We start from the raw sequence: 21,469 nt of genomic DNA, 5'->3' as shown, positions 1-21,469 counted from the left end.
TTGGGGCGCTCATGTGGTGTAGAGGATAGAGCACGTACCATATTGGCCCCGGCCTTCGTTGCAGTGGTTGCGGGTTCAAGTCCAACCCGTGGACCTTTACTGCAGGTCATCCCCCCCCCCCCTCTCTCTCTCTCTCTCTGTCTCCCCATTTCAACTTTGCACTATCAAATAAAGCTTGAATATGCCAAAAAAGAAGAAAAAAAACACATTGCAGATGTTGGTCCTATGGAGAGTGATTTACCTCATGTAATTTTCTTTAAACTACAACAGGTGATCCAGACCGTCACTGCGGTGGATAAGGACGACTTTGCCAACGGACAGCGCTTCTCCTTTGCTTTGCAGAGCCAGCTCCCGCTCAATCCCAACTTCACCCTGAAAGACAACGAAGGTAATTAAGAGGCCGGTCGATATGTTTGTTTGCATTTCTTATGAGATTTTTTTATTTTATTTGTTTGCACTCATGCCTCCGAGGCATCATTGCTCACAACCTCCGATACCAATAAGCCAGACTGATTTGGACCCCCTCGTACCTTGGAGGTGCGATAGAAATATGTGATGCATCACTGGGTACTGTGGACGATCGCTCATAGGTGGTTTGGTAATTTTTGCGCATTGTGTTGTCAGTTGGATTACCAGCTTTTGAACAATCTATGTTTTCCTCCTACTGTGTGCTTTGTGTCAGTGCAAGGGGTTAACTGTAGGTGTTACCAGGCAACTCTAAATCTCAGGTGAATACACTGGTGTTGTGATGTATGGGGAAATGGGTATAGTCTCAATGTATGCCCTCTGCTAAAAGTGCTGTACATAGCCCAGTATAGGACAATGCTGTTCTATAAACAGGGACTACATGCAAATTAAATTGGCCACTAGTAGACTATACATTTGCACTTAACTTGTGTTGTTTAACTTCATGGAGTAACTATCCTTATGAAATTATAATAAGACACATACAATGTATAGCAATCAACACATATAGTGAGACAAATGCATAATTATGCATTTTGAGAGAACTCTTCCTTAATCCATTTACCCAACCCAGTTTTTCTGCCTCTAATTAGCTTGTCCTGAAATTATTACCCAGACACTAACCAATCAGCAATCTTCTGCCCTTAATGAGAACTATCCAATCAGAGGTTGAGTTGGGAGAGCAACGCCCATAGACTTATATATCCATACCAGAGTATATCCCTTCACTACTTTAAAAAATAAAAAGTATTGCGTCACACTGGGCCACTAAATGATACACATTGGGGGTAGTAATAAAGTGGATATATGTAACACTGATAAGAAAAAAGAATAGGTATACCACTACACCATTGGAAGAATTCCTCAAGCCCTTGTTTGGGCTGCAACCATGGGGCTTTCAAAAGCTCTCAGCTAGAAGATCTCACAGTTCACAGCACTCCACAAAAAAAACTGAGTTAGGGAGCGCCACAGAAAAATAAATAAATAAAATAAAATCGATGAGATAACGGGAGATAAGTCTGTTTAGCCCATGGTCCAACTGCAAGCATTCCCTTTTGCTTCACCAAACTGTATTGAGATGCAGAGGCCAGTTTTGCTGCATTCATCTCTATGGAGACCTGACTCACCTCCTGCCCACCTCCACTCCTCAAGGGCCAGATTAATCAAACAAAGCAAAAGATCGACCGCAAACACACAGAACCCCTGGAGGACAATACATTGGGATTGTTCTTGAAAGTGCACACATGGTATATAACTGGTTTTATGCAGCAATAGTGGGCTTTAGTTTGACCTGTATTACCGGTAGAGACGTTATGATAGAAGTGTGCTGGTATATGTTGGCTATTTACTTCAGGCTGCCATGCTTGATCATTAGTTATTATTCTGTAATATATGTATTACTGTCTACTGCAGAAGGAATTATTGCCCTCGGGGTCCAGACATTTAAAACAAAAACGTTTTTGTAAGACAAATTAAAAAAGAGTGTTGATACCACATTCAAAATGTCTTGGTACCGTTTTTATAGCAGCTATTGAAGTGAACTGTTATTTTGGGGTGTCGTTTAACGCCTGTGACTACAGTGTTGTATTTGTTGCGAAAAACACTTGTTAAATATGGTTAAATGCATATTTTATCGGTGTCACTTTGTAACTCTGGGGTATTTTTAAATAATGCGTGGAAGTACTGTACAGTTCTTCGACTATTCCCTGCAAAAAAAAAAAAAAGATATCTCGCTGATTTGCCATATGCTGTGTTAGGGAATCGCAGTGTGGAATTGAAGGAAAGCTAATACTGAAATATCACTTGTTAAGGGACGACAAGCTGGCCACACTAATACAGTCATTATTCGCTGCAGTTGCTCGTTGTTTTGCTCTCTGTGAAGCATGATGTCTGCCAGATAATGATGGCGGGGAAATCATATTGTTGGTACAATAAAATGCAAATGATGTTATATTATTTACATGGCCAACAAGTCTAAGTGAATACTAGGGTTGGGCAGTATCCAATTTCCGATACCTTTTAACACTTTCGAATGACATAAGCAAAATAAAAAATCCAGACATATCTCCAGTCAACCAAGGCCATTTTGGAGATTTCGGGTGAGCTATTGACTCCCCCATGTTGGTACCGGTTTTCATGTTTTGCATTGACTCTTAATGTATCACCCGCAAACCATTCTAGGACTGTGTATTTCATATTTTACTACAACAGGCCCTAAATGCATAGTGCAAACTCTGTCCTAGACTAGCTTTCTAATCCATTTGACACTGTTGCAATGGGATTGTGGTGAGAAAGTGAGATCATAAGGCTGTAATAATCAAGCAGAGAGTGTTTAATAATCAAGCAAAAGAGTATTCAATCAAACAACAGAGGCTTCATGTTCTATCCAGTAAGAACATGGAGGTCCATCCGACCCAGGAAGCCCCGCGATGACTTTCTGAGAAGAATGGCCCCGATCAGATGGCAAGTCACATCTTAAATACAAGTCAGATCAGCATCCACAATAGTGTTGTGTGTTTCAATTGGCAGTCAGGTGAGGGGGAGGGGGTGGGGGAGGGCTCAGTGACAGACTGTTTACTGTTGCAGGGGGGGTATCCAAGGGAGGAGGGGGGGGGGGGGGGTTGGGGATGTACAGTCTGAGTACTCTTTAATACACATTTGAGGAATTTAACTTTAGACATACAGGAGCAACACAAGACAAACACAACGTTATTTTAGAATTATTATTAAAGAGCTATTTTCCAGCAAAATATTCCCAACCCATTCAGAAAGGAAACTCTTCTTTCTTGAAAGACTTGATAGCATGTATTTCTTTCTCTGGTTCATGCCGTTTGAAAAATGCTGCCTTTTAATTTTAGTGTTAGCTCCTGCCGCATACCATCCCACAGGATCTTGTGATGTAATCCCGTGTGGGACGGACAGGTTATGAGTCATGGCAACAGAAATAAATAAACAAATCTTAAATGTTTAAATCATTTGTCTGTGAGAAAAAAGTTAGCAAGACAGTTTAAAAAAGGCAGAAGTTTGTTGAGCCTTGTATTTCCCTACACTGCTTCCTTTTCTTTAAGCTGATGAAGATGTGTTGATTTTTGGCAACAACAAACTGAATGGTTAGTTGACCAGAGCAAAATGGAGGCAGCCGCCCAGCAAAGCTTTCATCTTGTTAGTTTGGCCACAAAGTAGCTCCAGCAGAGCAGTTACATTACTTGATCAAGCCCAACACTTTGCGGTCACTTTTTGGCAAGGAAAGTGATTTTTAGTTTTAGGAAACTACTTGTAAAGCTGCACAACATCAGACACATGCTTAGAGATAGCAGCTTGCCAATGAAGCAAAGTGCTGTCATTATGCCCAAATATCTCAAATGACAACCATTAACATATTACAGTGTTGCTTACTCACATATTTAGAGTGTTACGTTTCTTTTTCAACACCTCTATCCGATATTTATCCGCTGTGCAATTTCCTTGCTTACTCATTTATATTATAATTCCTTGTCCGCCCTAGAATGATTCATGTCATTTTTGCTTCTTTCTCTCGACACTTCCCAGCTCATCTGCAGTTTGCAAAATTCAAAAAACTCCCTCTTAACGTTAAGCCCGGGCTGCTTCAGTCACTGAAGTCACCCGCAGCCCGCCTGCATTTTCATTTGCACTCAAAAAATACCATGACAGTCATATAGCGTTTTTTTTTTACTGCCACTCTTTGTTATTAGAAGTTATTTGCTGTGTTCACAATATCTGGGCGAGAGAGAGAGAGAGGGAGGCAGCGAGAGAGAGAGAGAGAGAGAGAGAGAGAGAGAGAGAGAGAGAGAGAGAGAGAGAGAGAGAGAGAGAGAGAGAGAGAGAGAGAGAGAGAGAGAGAGAGAGAGAGAGAGAGAGAGAGAGAGAGAGAGAGAGAGGCACCATGCACCAGGCCATACTGTTGACTCCTGTGTGTGATAATTAAAGTAAGCTCTTCACCAGAGCCGGCCCGAGGCATAAGCGAACTAAGCGGCCGCTTAGGGCCCCCGACTGCCTGGGGGGCCCCCTAAAAAAAAAAAAAAAAAAATTTTTTTTTTTTTAGTTTGTGTGTTTGGTATTAACATAATACTATGCAAATGTGAGTTATCATACAAAAAAAGGAATAACATGTTTTGGTCTAGATAATTAATAGCCTAAAAATGTAATCAGTTCATCTGGGAGGAAATCCAAAATTATCTGATCATGTCACGTTCACATCCATGCACAGTGTGTATTGAGTTTATTTAAAAACAATTGGAAATGGGGCTGCCCTCAGTTGCCCATGTACTGTGTATAGTCTATAGCCTATGTCAGCCTTGTCTGTGGAAAAAAAGATACAGTAGCTGGACAACAGAGTTCTTCTGCTTCGTTCCTCTCTGCATTTAAATGCATTCACTATATTACAGAGAAATATGTCCCGTAAAAGAAAAAGAGCTCCAAGCCCAACCCATAATATTTTATTTTATATTAAAGTGTAACTGCACCCTTTTACTTGTTTTTTGAGATAGAAGCTGAATTAAATCACTATGTTGTTAAGGAACACTTATATGCTGGTGTTGATATTGAAAAAAATTGCAATATGTTAAATATCGGCAATTTAAGAAATGTTTTGTATTGTAAATCATTTTAGAACTTTACTAAGATTTGAAAAAAACTTTTTCTTTTGGGTTCGAAAAATGACGTACATGTTGACTTAATGTACGTCATCAAGTCCTCCACCTCAGACGACCCATCTGTGTGGCATATGAGCTCACTGTGTAGCGATAGTGCCGTTAGACTTTGTGTCACTCGATATTTCAATGAAGTCATGTCATTCAGATCTTCCTGAGTGACAGCTCAGGAAGATACTAGCAGCTAGCCCCCTCCTTCACTGACACCGCGCGCCCCCCTCCCTCCCGAAAGTCGGCCGGCTGATGTCGGAATGTTTAAAAACAATGGTTCTCAAACGGAATTCAGAATCCATGGTCTGAAAGCATTTTTCAAAATTGTGCAGTAGCTCAAACAGGGGGTGCAGTTACCCTTTAATATTTTTATGGAAAATCCATGTGTCCTTCTTCAATAGCTTCTAATTCATCTGACCCAGTGTCTCCAAATTATTTGTCCACACAAAATTTCTCAGATTTAGCCTCTTAATTTTCCTCTCAAAGTGCACCAGATTCATGCATTTCACTTTAAAAAGGTTAAAAAAATCTCCCGGGGGGGCATACCCCCGGACCCCCCTAGTAGGGTCTGAATCTCGGCTGTCTAATATCTTCACACAGCCGCACAGTGGACGCACTAGCGGAAAACACTGGGTGTGTGAATGATATTTAACAAAGATCTATAGTTTCAGCAGCGCTAACATTGGAGAGGGGCCCCCTAATCATATTTCGCTTAGGGCCCCCTGAAGGCTTGGGCCGGCTCTGCTCTTCACACTCGGAGTAACTTCTCCCATTGCTGTGGTGGCAGTACCAACTGTCGGTAGCCGCCCGGTGCCAGGGCCTTAATACCTAATACCTCACTCTGTTGTTCCAGCAACTGATGAAAAATCCTTCTCCAGTCACTCTCTGGACTAACTCTCCCATGACCTCTTTTCCTCTTCAGTTACGGTTGACACACAATGGATCCACACAAACTTGTATTTCTGTGGCTTCTGTTCACAGTTCTTGCAACAACAAAAAAAATAGGATTTAGTTTGTCTCTGATACGCTGACTGTATTTAAACAGCTAATGATACCTGCCTGCAATTGATTCCCCCCCCGCCTCTCACTCATTTCAGGGTAATTGAACAATCAGGACTTTCTCAAAAGAAACCATTAACTCCACAGTATGGCTTTTCCAGTAAACTTGCAACCCTATCGGATTAGTTAAAAGCTATAATCTTGTTACAATTGGTGCTTTTTTTGTACAGGGACCTATTACAGCTCCGGCATACTGTCGATGTTTAGCTGGAGAAGTAAACACAGTAGGGTTGGGCGGCAATATGCTATCCCGTATAATGCCTGTGTTTTGAAGATGCCATTAAAAGTCATGACAGAACTCCTGTAAATGATGTAGGGCTAATTTGTCAAGTAAAGAACCTGTCAAAAAAGGGACAATGCTATTTTGGACGTGCTCATGTTCGCATGTTGGCAAGCGCAAACAAGTTGGTCTCCCCCCAAAACTGCTGCTTTATTGTGTATGGCTTCTTATTTAATTTTTTTTTGGCTTATAATAAGTTATAAGTAAATGAAATGCAGGGATTGTGTCAGTTTCTTTTGTTTGAAGTGTTAGTTGTATTGAGTTACATTGTGATGCGTTCAAGGACTGTGAATTTAAAAAATAAGTATCAGGCGAAGGCACCGTAATTGGGATTAGTTTAATGGTATTCTTGTAAAATGTACAGTAGTGTTAGGCCCGAAACTAAAACAGATAGGCTACAGTTGAAGTAGAAAGGTATTTCCAGAGAGTTATACCGTATACCAGGTAAAAGTTTGGGGGAAGGTTTAAAGGGATCAAACATTGGATACCGCCCAACCAATGCAGATTAACTTTAAGATACAGATCAAGGCCTTTTTATTTATTGACGTGGAATTATTGATCTGCCGACATTTGCAAAGCAGCCTCTCTGAACATCTTCAAGACAACCCTGAAAACTCATCAATTCACCACAGCCTTTGGACTATACCTCATCACCTTTCCATGGTCTTAATATTACTGCTATATTCCCTTATTTGCCTCATTTTATTTGCTTGCTTATCATTGGATATGAATGCATGGCCCCTTGAACACAGCGTTGTCATGCAGATGTGTGGATGTAGTTGAAGTGCTAGATGTGCTGTGATAAATGCAGGTCAAACTTTCACAGCATGTGTGGCACCATTAAAGCTGAAAAAAACAAGGCGGATGCTCCTACTCAGCTGATCTAGGAAAAGCACTCCGTGATAAACCTGTTCAGTTAAAAGCCCCCTTTAAATGCATTCAACTTGACTATGCCTACTTTACAATGACTGGAAATTGAATGCCTCTTTGATCTCCTTATCTGTCACATTGTGATGACATTTGCTTCTAAAAAGGCAATTAACCGGGGGCTGTGATCTCTAAATAACCCACATACTCAAATAGATCAATTGATTTTTTTTTGAAGGCATCTTCTTCCAGCGCGCATACAGCAGACCTTATTATATTACAGTTAATCAGCTGTGTTGAAAAGAGGCCTTGTCAAGCCATTGATATGTGGGACGTTTAATTAGATTTTGTGTCATTCACACTTCGCTTGCAATGGGACGTTGTACTTCTGCGGTCCCAAACACACATTATCTGCTGAGACAGCATGGTTCGTGCAAAGAGGGCAGAGAAGTCTTGCTTGTGCTGTTTTTTTTTTGCTAAAAGTTGCTTAACATCCGGATATTGTTACAATGGAAGCATATGATTAGCTTGTCTCTTGTTCAAGCTAATTCCACTAATAACTGGATGTGTATTATTTTAGAAAAAATAGCATTGCTATTTTAAAGATCACCTATTGTGCAAAATCAAACTGGCAGTTAGATGCAGGGCCAATCAGAGCAGACTGGGCTTTTTGGAAGGCGGGGCTTAAAGAGACAGCATTTCAGACGGAGATGGAAAATAGGAGATTCATCAATGGCACTGTGAGAAATATAAAAGGCTGTGTGGAAACGACAACTTGAAAACAGTTTCAAGTAGAAACCCAATTTACAATTTTGAACCTGAAAATGAACATGATATAGGATCTTTTTAATTAAATAAACCAACATTGTTATGCATATGCCTTTCTGTATTCAAGGCTTTAGCAGCCACTGAACATGAGGTTTGAACCAATTTTCCTGTGTTACAGAGAAACGTAATAGCACACTGTAGCCCCCTTTTAAATATACCTGTAGTAGCAAACCACCATTAAATCTAATATACAAAACACAACCTTATGGAGCGGTTGTATAACACTGCTGTGACAGTGCACTGGCACCAGTGCATTGGTTATGTTGCAATCAACCTGATCACTGACTGCAATCTGTTGTCACTGGCAGGCCTGTGTTGTTAAGCCTTGGTGAGTCAGACTAATCCTTATTGAATGCAGAGGGTTCCTTTAACGGAGATTGTATTCTCCTGATGTGCATAAATGGCCCATTATTTTCAACACAAAAGTCAAATTAGTGTTTGAACAACGCTGAGACATGAATCAATATTCAGAGCTGCCCTGCGATAATACCTGGACGTGTATTGTTATTTATGGATTTGCGCTGCTCTATTTGGCACAGAAGGTTTTTGGTATGTGACTATGTTTTGGTTGGGCAAACCCCTTTTAAACAATTGATCACACTGATTAGTCTTATACACACTGATTACAGTTTACATCGTGACATGTGTGGAACATATGGTCATTTGAAAACAGTAATGTCCACACAGAATGGTATGTTGGTCGTCAACAGCATTACAGTAAGATTAATTGATAGGCCGGAGCTTGTAAATTATCTCATTGTCACCAGACATCTGAAGCGTTATGGTTTCCCCCAGTTATTTTTAAAATGGACTGTATTGGAGGGAAACTGTGTGTCGAGATTACGTGAATGTATGTCCTTGAAAATAGCAAACAAAAGTCACGTACAACAAAATCACTATACTATGTTTTTTTTTATTTCATGTTTACATGATGAAGTTTTTGAAATGCTAGCTGAACAGAGTCCCATATCACATGTGCAGATATTGTGTTATTTATTTTTTTACTGACCAAATCCGATATCCTTGACCTCTGATATGACCTTCTCCAAAGCAGTCTAGTTGTCTGAAGTGATTAAGTATTGAGTGAACCGTTATTGCAGTCATAAGTAACATAGTTGCTAGGAAGTTGTCTCTTTGACTGCCAAGATTCAGGTTTGATTCCAAGAGTAGCCTTACTGTATGTGTTTGAAATAATTGACATTCCTTAATAAAACAATTCTTAAAACATTGTTGGCATTCCATAAACCCTGATCTTAAGACCATACAGTATGTAATTGCTGATGATGGTGGATTTTATGATACAACCCATTCAGTCATCATAATGTATGACTTAATGAACTGTAGCATATGAGAACAATGGTATGGATCTAAAATATCTTCTGCACCTATACACAATGTATACACGTTCTTGACATTTGCAACTTGAGCCATCCCCATAAGTACCAACCTTTAGAATGTGACCTCATGCATATTCAGCTCAAACAAAGTGCCACCACAATGTATATTGTATTCAAAGTGGCAACTGGAGAGAAGGTTGGTGCTGGAACTGAGCAGAGGCACCTACACACCCACTCACTAGAGTTCACAAAGAATCCAGCTAAGTGCACTCTGTAGGCAAAAGTGTGATGTCTGTGGAGATGTGCTTTGACGTGTGATAGTATATTTTTGGTTTGCTTCTTTTTATTATCACACGCCATACGTTTTATAGATGGCCAGAATGACAAAGATAATTCCATTTGATAAATATCTTACATTGGAGCGTGATTGAACATCTATTTTATCAATTAATACTGCACAGATGTGATGGTATCCATGGACTTCCTAGAGTGCATTGTGCATACAATGGTACACTTCAAATCATGAACTTTTTTCAATGTCTTTTTTCCAGTCCCTTTTTTTGTGTTCTTTTTTATTATCTGTTGCTGTGAAATATTTTCATATCTTAAGATGTAGAGACAGGAATCCATAAGGTTGAGTAAGTGACACTACACCTTATCTGCTAATGCTTTTGGAAAAGTGGGAAAAAATAAATGAGACCATTTGCCAGTCAGTGGCTCGCTCTCTTTGCTTAACGAACCCAGTGCAAGGGGGAATCCCACAGGATTGTGAAGACGCTCACACACATACATAGTAATGTCAGTGTTCATTTATTTTTAGATGTAATGGAAAACCTATAAACCAGAAAAAGATTATTATTAAAAAAATATTACTAGCGCCTTTCAAAAATACCACAGATCAAAATGTCCAGACTCCTTTTTGAAGGAGTGTGAAGTGTGAAATCCACACAGTGAAAAGCACATTCCTGTTCGTTATCTGTGTGGTCACCCGCCTTGCACCACCACAGGTAACGTCACATAGCAAAGAGCTGTCACAACACGGTTTAAACTGTGTGACTGTGCTAGCTAACCATTGTGCTGCATCTCATCTTATGTGGATGCTGTGTGTCTGTGTGTGTGTGTGTGTGCGCAGATGGCCAATCTCGCTGCGGCATTAATCAACAAGCGCTCAGCTCTCCTCCACACACCTGCGACTGGAGGCGCTTTAATGTGGAATTAGCATGACATAATTGATGTGCATGTGGTCTGTACAAGGACCCGGGCTGCCGCGCTTCCGTGCTTCAAATTGTTAAGGCTGCGAAGGCGAACACCACGTACACACAAGTTGTTTGTCTCGGTCTGCCTCAGCATCCGCCTTCTCGTCCTCCCTGCTCTCTCTTTGGCACAAACACAAACACACACACACACACACAGACACCCCCTTGTACTTCTATCGCTGTGAGGACACTCACTGACATAATGTATTCCCTAGCCCCTTACCCTAACATTAACCATCACAACTAAATGCCTAACCCCAACCCTTACACCGACTCAAACATACAGTAGAGCTTATGTTAACCTTAAAACAAAGTATTAACCCTCAAACAGGCCTTTGAAGAAGATAGCACCAGGCAAAAGGTCCCTACTTTCCAAAAAATGTCCTCACTCAGATGATTAAAATGCTTAAATCGGTCCTTGCAAATATCTACAAGTACACACATACAAACCCCCTCTTCCCTATTCCGCTCTCATCTTCCAACTCCCTATTATTTGCATCTCTCTCTCTCTCTCTCTCTCTCTCTCTCTCTCTCTCTCTCTCTCTCTCTCTCTCTCTCTCAAACCCCCCCATCCCATCTGCTTGCTGATACGGTGATACTGCCAGTCCGACTTAATAAAGCTTGAAGTACGTGTTGTCATTCCAACTGTCGATCATTCTAATTATTCATAGATGGAGCGGAGATTGGAGTGGGAGGCGAGGTCTCAGAGCGGCAGCGCGCTAGTACAGCAAGCCGGAGGTGTTTTAGTATTTTGTTGGGCGGAAAAAGAAAAAAGCCTGTTTGCCACTGTGCGCGATTCAGCATTTTCTTTCAAAATTGAATGTCAAGTTTCGTGGTTATATACACATCAGCAGGCAATGTGCAAGTTTCTCTGTAGTCTGTAGTTTATCTCCCTCATGTGAGGCACTGGTTAGTACATGGTAAATGGACTCTTCGTACACACATTCACCCAATCACACACATATTGATACACCGATAGCAGCAGCTCCCACGCAGGGTGCAAGCTAACTATCAGGAGCAGTTTGGGGTTCAATGTCTTGCCCAGGGACACTTCGACATGTAGCAGGTAGGCGGGGGATCGAACCTCCAACCCTGCACTCCAGAGGCGACCTCCTTAACCACTTTGCCACTACCGGCCATTACATGTAGGTGCCAGGGACTGTGTGTGTCATAAACAGGAACAAACAATATTTGAGATATGTTACCTTAATAATGAAACTATTTAAATGGATTTTCGAAGGCTTTAGATTTAGCAGATGTTTAATCCATGATGTGTGAGTACTCTTTGCAATCCGTAAGCCTATAGCTATTTAAAGCCCTACATATTACAGATAAAGTGGTGACCTCCTGCTGAGATAACCCCCGTCACACGGCCCTGCATGTACCAGTAAGCATTGCATGTTTGATGGTAAAAAATCCTTCAGCCCAGCATGATCGTGTGATGGCCTATGTGTGACTGTAAGCTTCTTAGCGGGCACGACTGTTGAAAGGCAATGTTATCCAACCATCTCCAGCACGTGTCAAATCAGCGTTTTCTTTTTGACTGTTTCAAAAGGAAACAGCATGAACTGTGCTATTTCCAGTGCAGACAGACAGTGTGGGTGAAAGTATGAACAAGCTTGTTAAAGTGTTGGCCTTGGCAACTTTATAATAGCTGTCTTACCCTGGCAAGAATTAGTCAGAAAAGCTTTTACTCAGTAAGGTCTAGGGGTTACTTACTTAATGTAGTTGATTATTTACCTTTTTCATTTCAAATGCCTCAGTATCAAGCTCTGACAAATGTATTGTATACTATGTTATGTAGCTCTTTGTGTATAGATATAGTTGAAGGTTGCAGACGCACTGAATCAGTAGTCAGCGGTTTCTGTTGGCAATGGTTAGTTTATCCTTGAAGAAAGTTTCCAGCACTCTTATGGCATTCATTTTGTGCTCTAAGCAGTACAGACAGTCAACTGCATTGTCAATGTCTGCATTATGTGCCAGACATACAGTGATTGAAATGACGTTCATCTCCAACCTACGGTGCAATAAGTATGAAAGGATCAAATAAGAGAATATGAGATAAGTAATATATACAATTAATAGATTGTCAATAGTGGCAAAACCAAAATGGTATAAACAAGTGAATACATTGAAAAGTGCAATATTACGAAAACTATTTTCAATGTGTGCAATATGCAGTGAAGTGAATGAATTGAAAGTGTACAATATAACAGTTTCTGGTCAAAGTCAATGTAGCTTAGTGACTCAGTGGTGGTTGGAATTGGGACTGGACCATGAATGCCACCAGATGGCTAATGGCAGCTACGGCTACAATGTTTCCCCTGATGTTGTCTGCAAGATCTCCGTTTCTGTCTAACATCTGGCGTTGTTGCTTCACTTGAATGTAGGGATTCACACGCACACACACACACACACTTACATATAATGGTATATATAGGCCTAGCTCCACATTTACATAATCTCCCTATTGTTCCACAGCCCTCTGAAGTCAATAAATACACTTGGCTGAAGTTAACAAGTCTGCTTGACTTGGCTACAGCAGTATAGAAGACATTGGAAAGTAGCCTGCTGTGCCGGATATACTGTATACGTCTCTTCTTTTTGTGGAAACACTTTGAAGTAAGGATGCCCGCGGTGGTTGGTATGCAACCATTTTGTAAAAATCAGCACGTCTTTAGCTCAGCATATACATTTAGAGTCCACAGATGCCCTGGATATAATATACTGTATGAGATCAAGTTAGCTAGACATGTTAAGGTTGTGGTTATATTTAACATCATGCATTCAGGCTAGTCCAACTGGGAGAGAGTACTGGTGCCACAAGTAACACAATACGCTCCTTTTAATGTATTTCATCTACATTTAGTATCTGCATCACCTTTGCTGAATGCTTCCCTCTTATTTGCTTTTTTTCCTCTCTACAAATCCAGTCCCTTGTATTGCTGTCTATGCACGTTACACAATCCATTAAGTGTTTCTGCTGAGGCCAAGGTTGAAGTGCTCTTTTGCAGCACATTAAAACAGTAAACAAACGCCTTTTAAATTTAATTAGACTTGGCACACCGGGTAAAGGGACGGTAAGACACAGTATGAAATTTAGCAGTTTGAGATACCAATTCACAATGCTGTGCAATGTTGCGGATTGGATTTTTATTTTTTTTTACTGTTCAGCTAAATATTCTCTTACCCTTAATCTAAATGGCTGTCTTCATATCATAACTAAGTAATTGCAGGCTTGGCTTAAAGAGGGGGACGCAATTGAGACAAACATTGAAACTGTCAATTAAGTCCCTTTCAGCCTTTGGGGTCTAATTTTCCTTAACAACCTTTTTTTTTTTCTTTCTTCTTTCTTTCATTACAGACAGCACGGCCAGCATCATAGCCCGGCGGCGGCGCTTCAACCACCTGACCCAGGAGCTGTACGAGCTGCCCATCGTGGTGTGGGACGGCGGGGAGCCTTCGCTGAGTGGCACCAGCACCTTGACGCTGCGGGTGTGCCCCTGCCAGCGCCACGGCAAGATCCGCATGTGCCAGGGGGAGGCATTCCTGTCCTCAGCCGGCCTCAGCACGGGGGCTCTCATCGCCATCCTGCTGTGCATCGTCATCCTGCTGAGTGAGTTGGGACGGTGGGGGCGTTGGTGGGAAAGGCAGCAGGGGGTGTAGCGGCCTGGGGGCAAATATCCTCAGGGCATGCAGGGGATGGTGGAGGAAGTGAACCAGAGAGGAGAGAGCACGGAGAGGGTGGAAGGGTTTTTGGAACAGGGTTTGACAAGGGCAGAGGCGGGGAGAAGGATGAATAGACGTGTGAGGACATGGGTATAATTTAAAATTAGGGGGAGGAAGAGTTAGAGAGTGCAGAGGTACACTCTCAGCAAAGTAAGCACATTATTGTACCCTAGGGGTACAGCGGGTTGACACTTGGGCAGTACCCTTGACATGGGGGGTCTTTTTTCGTAACTTTGGCTTTCGTAGTCACAATTACAAAATCCTTAACGACAGCTTACCGATTCAAATGTACCTTCTATATGGACAAAACAGTTAAGCCTTCAAATAAACGATTTTTAGAAGAAATACTTCTTACAGTACGTGTATATTTCTGCTTTGGAAACATATACGGCATGTGCCTCTTTGGTAAATAAGAACATATATATATCGAGGTCCAATAATTAAAATATAGACTAATATTCCCTCCTAATATATTAGTGTTAGGAAAATAAGGAAAAAGGAAGACCCTGAACCCAACCCAATGAAGGATGCATGGTCATTTTGCGTGGAGAAACAACTGAGGTGTATACAACTGAGAAAATAAATTAAAATAAATCCTATGGCTGTTGGACAGTGACGACTCATGTTCAGACACAGGCAGCTTGCATCAGAAAATCAGATCCCACCTAAAATCACATGTTGTCGATTAATTTGAAAGTCAATTCAGATCCGTTGATTTGGTATGCAATTGAATCTTCTCCCACACCTCGCCTCCCTGCCCGGCACATGTTTGACGCCGCGTGGTATGACTGGGAGAGCGGAGGACAGGCACGGAGGAAATGTGGTGACAGCCGTCGGAGATACCGCTGTTGTTGTTTTTGGTGTGTGTGACGGATGTGTTTCTGCGCCATGAATACAAAACTCCACCGGAAAGAAAAAAAACACTGAAAATAAACAGGACTACATCAGTGTTACCAGCTCATTGCAGTATCCAGAATACATTCCGCTCAGTTGGTGAGTGAGCGTGCCGTGTAAACTAGAGCAACCAGTATTTTACAGTGACAGCAAATGATTCTTTATAAACTGGTAAATATGATTCTTGTCACTTTGAATCTGCTTCACGGGTCGGTATTGATACAATGGGAATATAATGTTAGAGGCGGGTAATCTCTGGAAAAAGACTCAAAAAAAGCCTAAATCAGATCAAATTGGACTCATTGTAGTCAAATTGTTCTTGTAAACTTTACTTAGAGTCAGGGTTAGGGTTAGAAATAGCCGCCGATTGTCGTGATCATATCTTGAAATGGTTTGCATCAATCGAATGGGAAGACTCTTATATATCCGATCAGATTTACCCACTTAAACACTACAGTTGTATACCGGGTTAGGAGTAAAATGAATGTCAGTCCATTGGGCTGTTAAAGTGGTAACATTTACCAAGGTCCAAAAAAAAAAAACCCTGTCGGCTAAATTTAGTGTGCGAGATATATGGCGGACCCTTTTTTGTCCTCTGCAATCTGCAGTAGGACATAACAAGGCGAAACTGTCTAGTAACACGTCTTCACCCTTGCTGCACTCCCTGCCTCTCTTCAGTGATTGTCTGTGGACATTAGTGCGTGAAGGTTATGCATATTCATACGGGCTGTCTTCCCCTCCTCTACGCCAAACCCTCAAGCTGAGGCGAACAAAAGGCCATCACCACTGTTCGGGGCAGACGCATGAGTGAGAGACACACGCTGAATGCCTAATCATTAGTACAAGGCAGATACTTGTTAGTAGAGAGAGAGAGAGAGAGAAACAAGCAGACATTTTGTTTATTTTTTTATTTCTTCAGACCGTTGTAGCAATTGGGTTCACACTTTCCATTTACAAGTCAAGTGTCTCACACATAGCTCAGGTACTTGACATAGGTATGGTAACACCACCAACCCCCCCCAAGAGAGTTGTCATTTTGTCAGCTGGTCACATTAAAAATAGACCAGATTCCACACTCCATTTAACAGCACTGCAGCATGTTCCATAATTGAGCATCTCTGGTGTATACCAGGTGCGATTTGAAGAAAAACCTTGCTCTTTCTGGTGGAATCGTGGTCTATCGACACATACTATGTAACTGTAATTTCCCTATTAAAAATCCCTCTCGGAACGTGTGTGGCATGTTTCACATTTGACTCTCCCTATGCTATTTGTCTCTCCCTACTGTTAGGCTTAGTATAGAACCACATTAGTTTGTGGCCCCTTTACAGCTGGTATTAACATGTGACCTCCATGAGGAAAAAAAAATATTTGCTAGCTATTGCTACAATGCTACTATACTTTGACTCATTAAACACAGACAAAAGTTTAGCCAGCGTACCACTGTCTACTGTATTACTTACATAGGCTTTGCTAACACTTTTAATACTCGCTCATCGGTGCTGATTTGTTTGTGTCTGATTATTTTGATGATGTTGCGTCCGTCCATGTTTTATCTCTGTGCCCTCTAATAAGCCTTCCTCACTAAGCCTGCAGTAAACTAAATATAGATAACAAAGTATGTCTTAGTTGACTCAGTTGATAAAGGCCTTGACACATTTCTTAAATAACATCAACTATTCATAAGTATAACATTGTTTGGATTGTAATTATTTAGTGTCAAATTAAATGTTAAGGCATTGCAGTGCTATCTGGATAATAAGAGGAATCGGATTACAAATACAACCATAACTAACCTACGTGTTTGTAGAGTAAACCCAAGTGGCTTACATTGTATATATAGGAAAATAGAATACAACATTTCTGTGAATTTGAAGATATTATCCATTGCCACAGCAAAAACATGAAAGGACTAGTATCAATCAAACTGTCATTTATAGTACAATTGGGTCAAGATTACATGTAAATATAAAACCGCTTTTAGAAAACTGTCTTAAAACTGATTGTAAATTATTACAAATTATGATTGTAGTATTGATCATGTTGAAGAAGTGCCGCACTATACTTATATTTTAAAAACATGAGACAACAATACAATAAAGTTGCCTCAAAGTATTGCTTGTGTGCATACGTTATGCTGTATTTGATGCCTGTGCCTTACTTAAATTAAACACATTATTTTTTCAATATAATACAGTCCCCTATAGTATTTCAACGTAATCTTCCATAACCAGGGTAAATGCAGCGTGAATGAGACTTTTGCAATGGCTTTCTACTGCAGCAAATAGTTATCTGCAGACTGGAAGTAATGCTCTCCGGTGCCATGAGTGTTACTCTGAGCAACAGTAAGATGCTCAACTTGTCTGGGCTAGGCATATGAAATGAAATGAATGGACCATTGAGGGGGCGTTAATGTGGAAAGTGTATTGTATTATGGTGTGTACATGGGATAGGAATATTCCATAAACACAATTAGGTCATGAACTTTTGCGAAGTGTAGTCTGGTGGATGGAATGCTGGGTAAATCATGAAGGTGCAATAACTCAGTATGTGTGTGTAACACTTTTATTCTGTTTTATATTGTTGGTTGTTAACTTCTCAACCACAGAGAGTTATTAAAGTGCAGATAGCGGGGGAAACAGGAGGCGAACCAGCAATGTTTAAACTCAAAAAATATTCATAAGGGAAGTAAATGAAAAACAAAACAAATTCTTTATTTACTTCTTCTGCTAACCGGGGGTTTGACCCAGCTCACCTCAACCGCTCTGGAATTCTTATACTGTGTAATTGGTTGCTTTAAACAAGTTGGAACGATAAACACTAGCCAACCGAAATTGTTTTTTTCACCCTCTGTAACCCCTACTTGGGGACCAATGGGAATAAAGTCAATTTGTTTTTAGGGTTTGTTTTTGTGCATAGATTAATCACATGCAGGTTGGGAGACTTTCCATTAAAACACAAGTATGGATCTGCACTGAACAATGAAATATATGTAGCTAGAATCTGTGCATCATTTATTCAGTCAAAGGGCGTCTTAGGGTACAGTCCCAAGTTAATAGTCAATAATGGAGACGTTTACTTGTTTGCATCCTATATTCTATATATAGTTTTAAATTGCCTAACTGCAACTCAATCACGACTTGTTAAAAATGCCTCACAAATAGTTCAGTTCACTTGACTGAGCTCTATGGTCCATTATCCTGCCAGGCTCAGAAGTTTGATTTTCAGGCCCTGCAGTTAAAATATAAAGAGACAAAGAAATAAGAGTAGGAGTTTGGATTCAGACTTAATGTTGATTCATTGTACTATCCAAACAAAGCTGCAAGGTAACTTGATTAATTGGAATTGTAGTGGGGAGGGGGCACAGATAAGCTTCCAATCACTAAATCATAATCAATGCACATATTCATAAGGAATAACAAGCATTACAGAATATCATTACAAAACTACATTAGACCTTGCCTTTCCTTGTTTGTAGATCAAAATGTTTCAATTACATGACAATAAAAAAAAGTCTGTGCCTTATAGTACTTATACTATAATAAAATATTATTTTGTAAGGCTAGTTTAAAGAGTGTCACTCCCCGACGACCAATGCAACGATTAAGAGGCTGTAGTATGTGTCGCAAAATTTGTGAAACATGTTTGCTTATAATGAAGCTATATCACTTACGAGTTAGTTAATCCATGATTTCCCATTAAAGTGGGGTATTCAATGTTAAATAGTTGGTCCAGGTTGTTCATTGTGACACAACCAGGGAGAGGTCTGGCATTTCTCAGCCTGCTCTGCTCCACTAATTCCACACTACGGCAGTCTGAATGGGATTATTCTCAGATGCCCCGGTGAACTAAATGTGGGGCTATGGCTCAACGACTCGAGCTTAAATCTACTCCGAGGCTTAGGTCCTCTCTTTGAAATGGCGTTATAGTATATAGTATACAATAAAAATGTGTAAATAAAGTAGATTAGTGAAACGCATCATTGCATCCACAGTGTTATGACAGCTGAACCCACTAACTCCTCTTAATCCACCACCACCACCATGGCCCCATATAGCTGTATCTCGGTTGAGCTCTCTGTTTATATGTTGTGTTGCTGTTTAGATATATAGCATATACCAATTTGGTGTAGATTGCCAATTTTCCTCTTTTTTCTTCATGCCAACAGTCATTGCAATTTGTGTGTAGCACTGATGGAGCTCGCTCATCTCCGCTAATGTAGCATAATGAACTTCTTGAATCGCTGCTCTGAAAATGTACTTCCCTCGCTGTGGCAATTCTATTAAATAAATGTTAGTGTTAACATATTATAACAGGTCATCATTAACCCAATGAAGTATAGCTCTCATTAGTTGTATAAGCCGTAGCATGGTATCAAATGCCACTTGGCCTCATGACTTCATTAGGTTGGAAAAGCTACTTATCTGCAAAGATATTTAGCTATATTTTTCTTCAATGTGGTGCAACTGGCTCTTCATTATATCATTGGCCTCACATACAGCTATATGATGATCACACAAGACTCCATATACCGAAACATTCACTTTCTTTTCATATTGTGTTTTGAATTTTGGCTGAATGCAGGGTTGGGCACTAAATATTATAATAATGTGTACATTGTCATCTCAACAGTTTACAGTCAGTGTGTCGTTACAAACAACGTTGATATTGTTGCGTTATTGATTTACGACTCTTCAACGCTTGGCCGGTTTCAGTGTCCTGATGGGAAATTGTATAAATGTGCATATAAAAATCATCTTGTGTTCAGTTGGTTGGGCTGTTTACGAACCACAACATGTTTTGTCTGTCATGAGCTATGAATTCACAAACAACCCAGTGATTGGCATTAACATAAAAACATGACTGAGGATCGTAACCACATGCAGATGTTCCGCTAACGTGACACTGGTCTGCTTAACAGTTTGTCAATTAAATTACAATCAAACAATTTGTCTGTTGTCTTTGTACGACTATAACATATCAAATTGGTGTGTATTTTTCCAGAAATAAACTTGTTCACTTTTTCAGTTGTCTGTTTGTGTTCTAAAAAAAATTCATCACCCCCAAAAAAAAAATATATAAATAAATTTGAATTTTTTTATTAATTATTCATCCATAATGTATTTTTCTGTCTTGCAGCCATCGTGGTTGTCTTCGTCACACTGCGGCGGAGCAAGAAGGAGCCTCTGATCATCTCTGAGGAGGACATCCGGGAGAACGTGGTCACCTATGACGATGAGGGCGGCGGCGAGGAGGACACCGAGGCCTTCGACATCATCGCGCTGCGAAACCCGGCCGCCGCCGAGGAGCTCAAGTTCAGGCGGGACGTTCGCCCCGACTCTAGGCAACAGCACTGCATCCTGCCGCCTAACAACCATCGCCAACGCAGCCGCAGCCCGTCTGAAATGGAACTAGACCAGACGGATGTGCACGAGTTCATCAGGCAAAGACTGGTGGAGGCAGATATGGACAACACCGGCCCGCCTTACGACTCCCTCCAAACCTACGCCTACGAGGGCCAGGGCTCGCCTACAGGGACCGTAAGCCCGTTGGACTCCCTGGGCACGGGCACGCAATCGTCGGAGCAGGATTACACCTACCTGGATGACTGGGGGCCAGAGTTCCAGAAACTGGCCGGACTCTACTTCGCAGAGTCGGACTCAGATGTGACGACCTAGTCTTCTGTCGCCACACCGCCACCTCCACCAACCCCCCCTTGTTCAAACTTCTAACCAAATCTGTTTGGAAAAAAAACAGTGTTTTCAAAAATTTCAATGAGAACAATATAAAAACAGAACAGAGATGATTTTGAATTGTTCCGGTGGTATTTTTGGGGACTTCTCCTGTTGAGCTAAAAAGGACTGCTCTTTTTTTTTTTTTTTTTTTCATTGTTTTGTTTTTTGTCGCTTCGGACCATGGGTCGTTCGTCTGGAAGTATTGAATCGGATTTTGAGATGAAAGAACAACAATATGGGGATAAGGAAAATGGCATTTTCCTCAGTGTATATTTTTTATTGCTCAATAAAGTCCTGAAATCCATATGAGTGGATATGTGAGAAAAGTGTATGTGTGTCTTCTTTCTCCAAAGATGGC

At 40.8% G+C, this 21,469-nt stretch overlaps 1 protein-coding gene across 1 annotated transcript in view; it reads left to right on the top strand.

Moving 5' to 3' along the window:
• Positions 1-21,189, top strand: part of LOC307268116 (cadherin-18) — a 71,448-nt gene extending 50,259 nt beyond the window's left edge. The window contains exons 9-11 of the mRNA XM_080050639.1: positions 271-388; positions 14,118-14,369; positions 20,516-21,189. Coding sequence (XP_079906765.1) covers positions 271-388; positions 14,118-14,369; positions 20,516-21,054 — 909 coding nt within the window. The 3' untranslated portion in view covers positions 21,055-21,189. The remainder of the gene's footprint in view (positions 1-270; positions 389-14,117; positions 14,370-20,515) is intronic.
• The last annotated feature ends 280 nt before the right edge of the window (positions 21,190-21,469 follow it).

The sequence above is a fragment of the Ammodytes marinus genome (genome assembly GCF_949987685.1).
Source record: "Ammodytes marinus genome assembly, chromosome: 21".
In the NCBI taxonomy this organism is placed as follows: Eukaryota; Metazoa; Chordata; class Actinopteri; order Uranoscopiformes; family Ammodytidae; genus Ammodytes; species Ammodytes marinus.
Note: the sequence above shows the minus strand (reverse complement) of the source record. Positions and strands in the feature narration are given on the sequence as shown.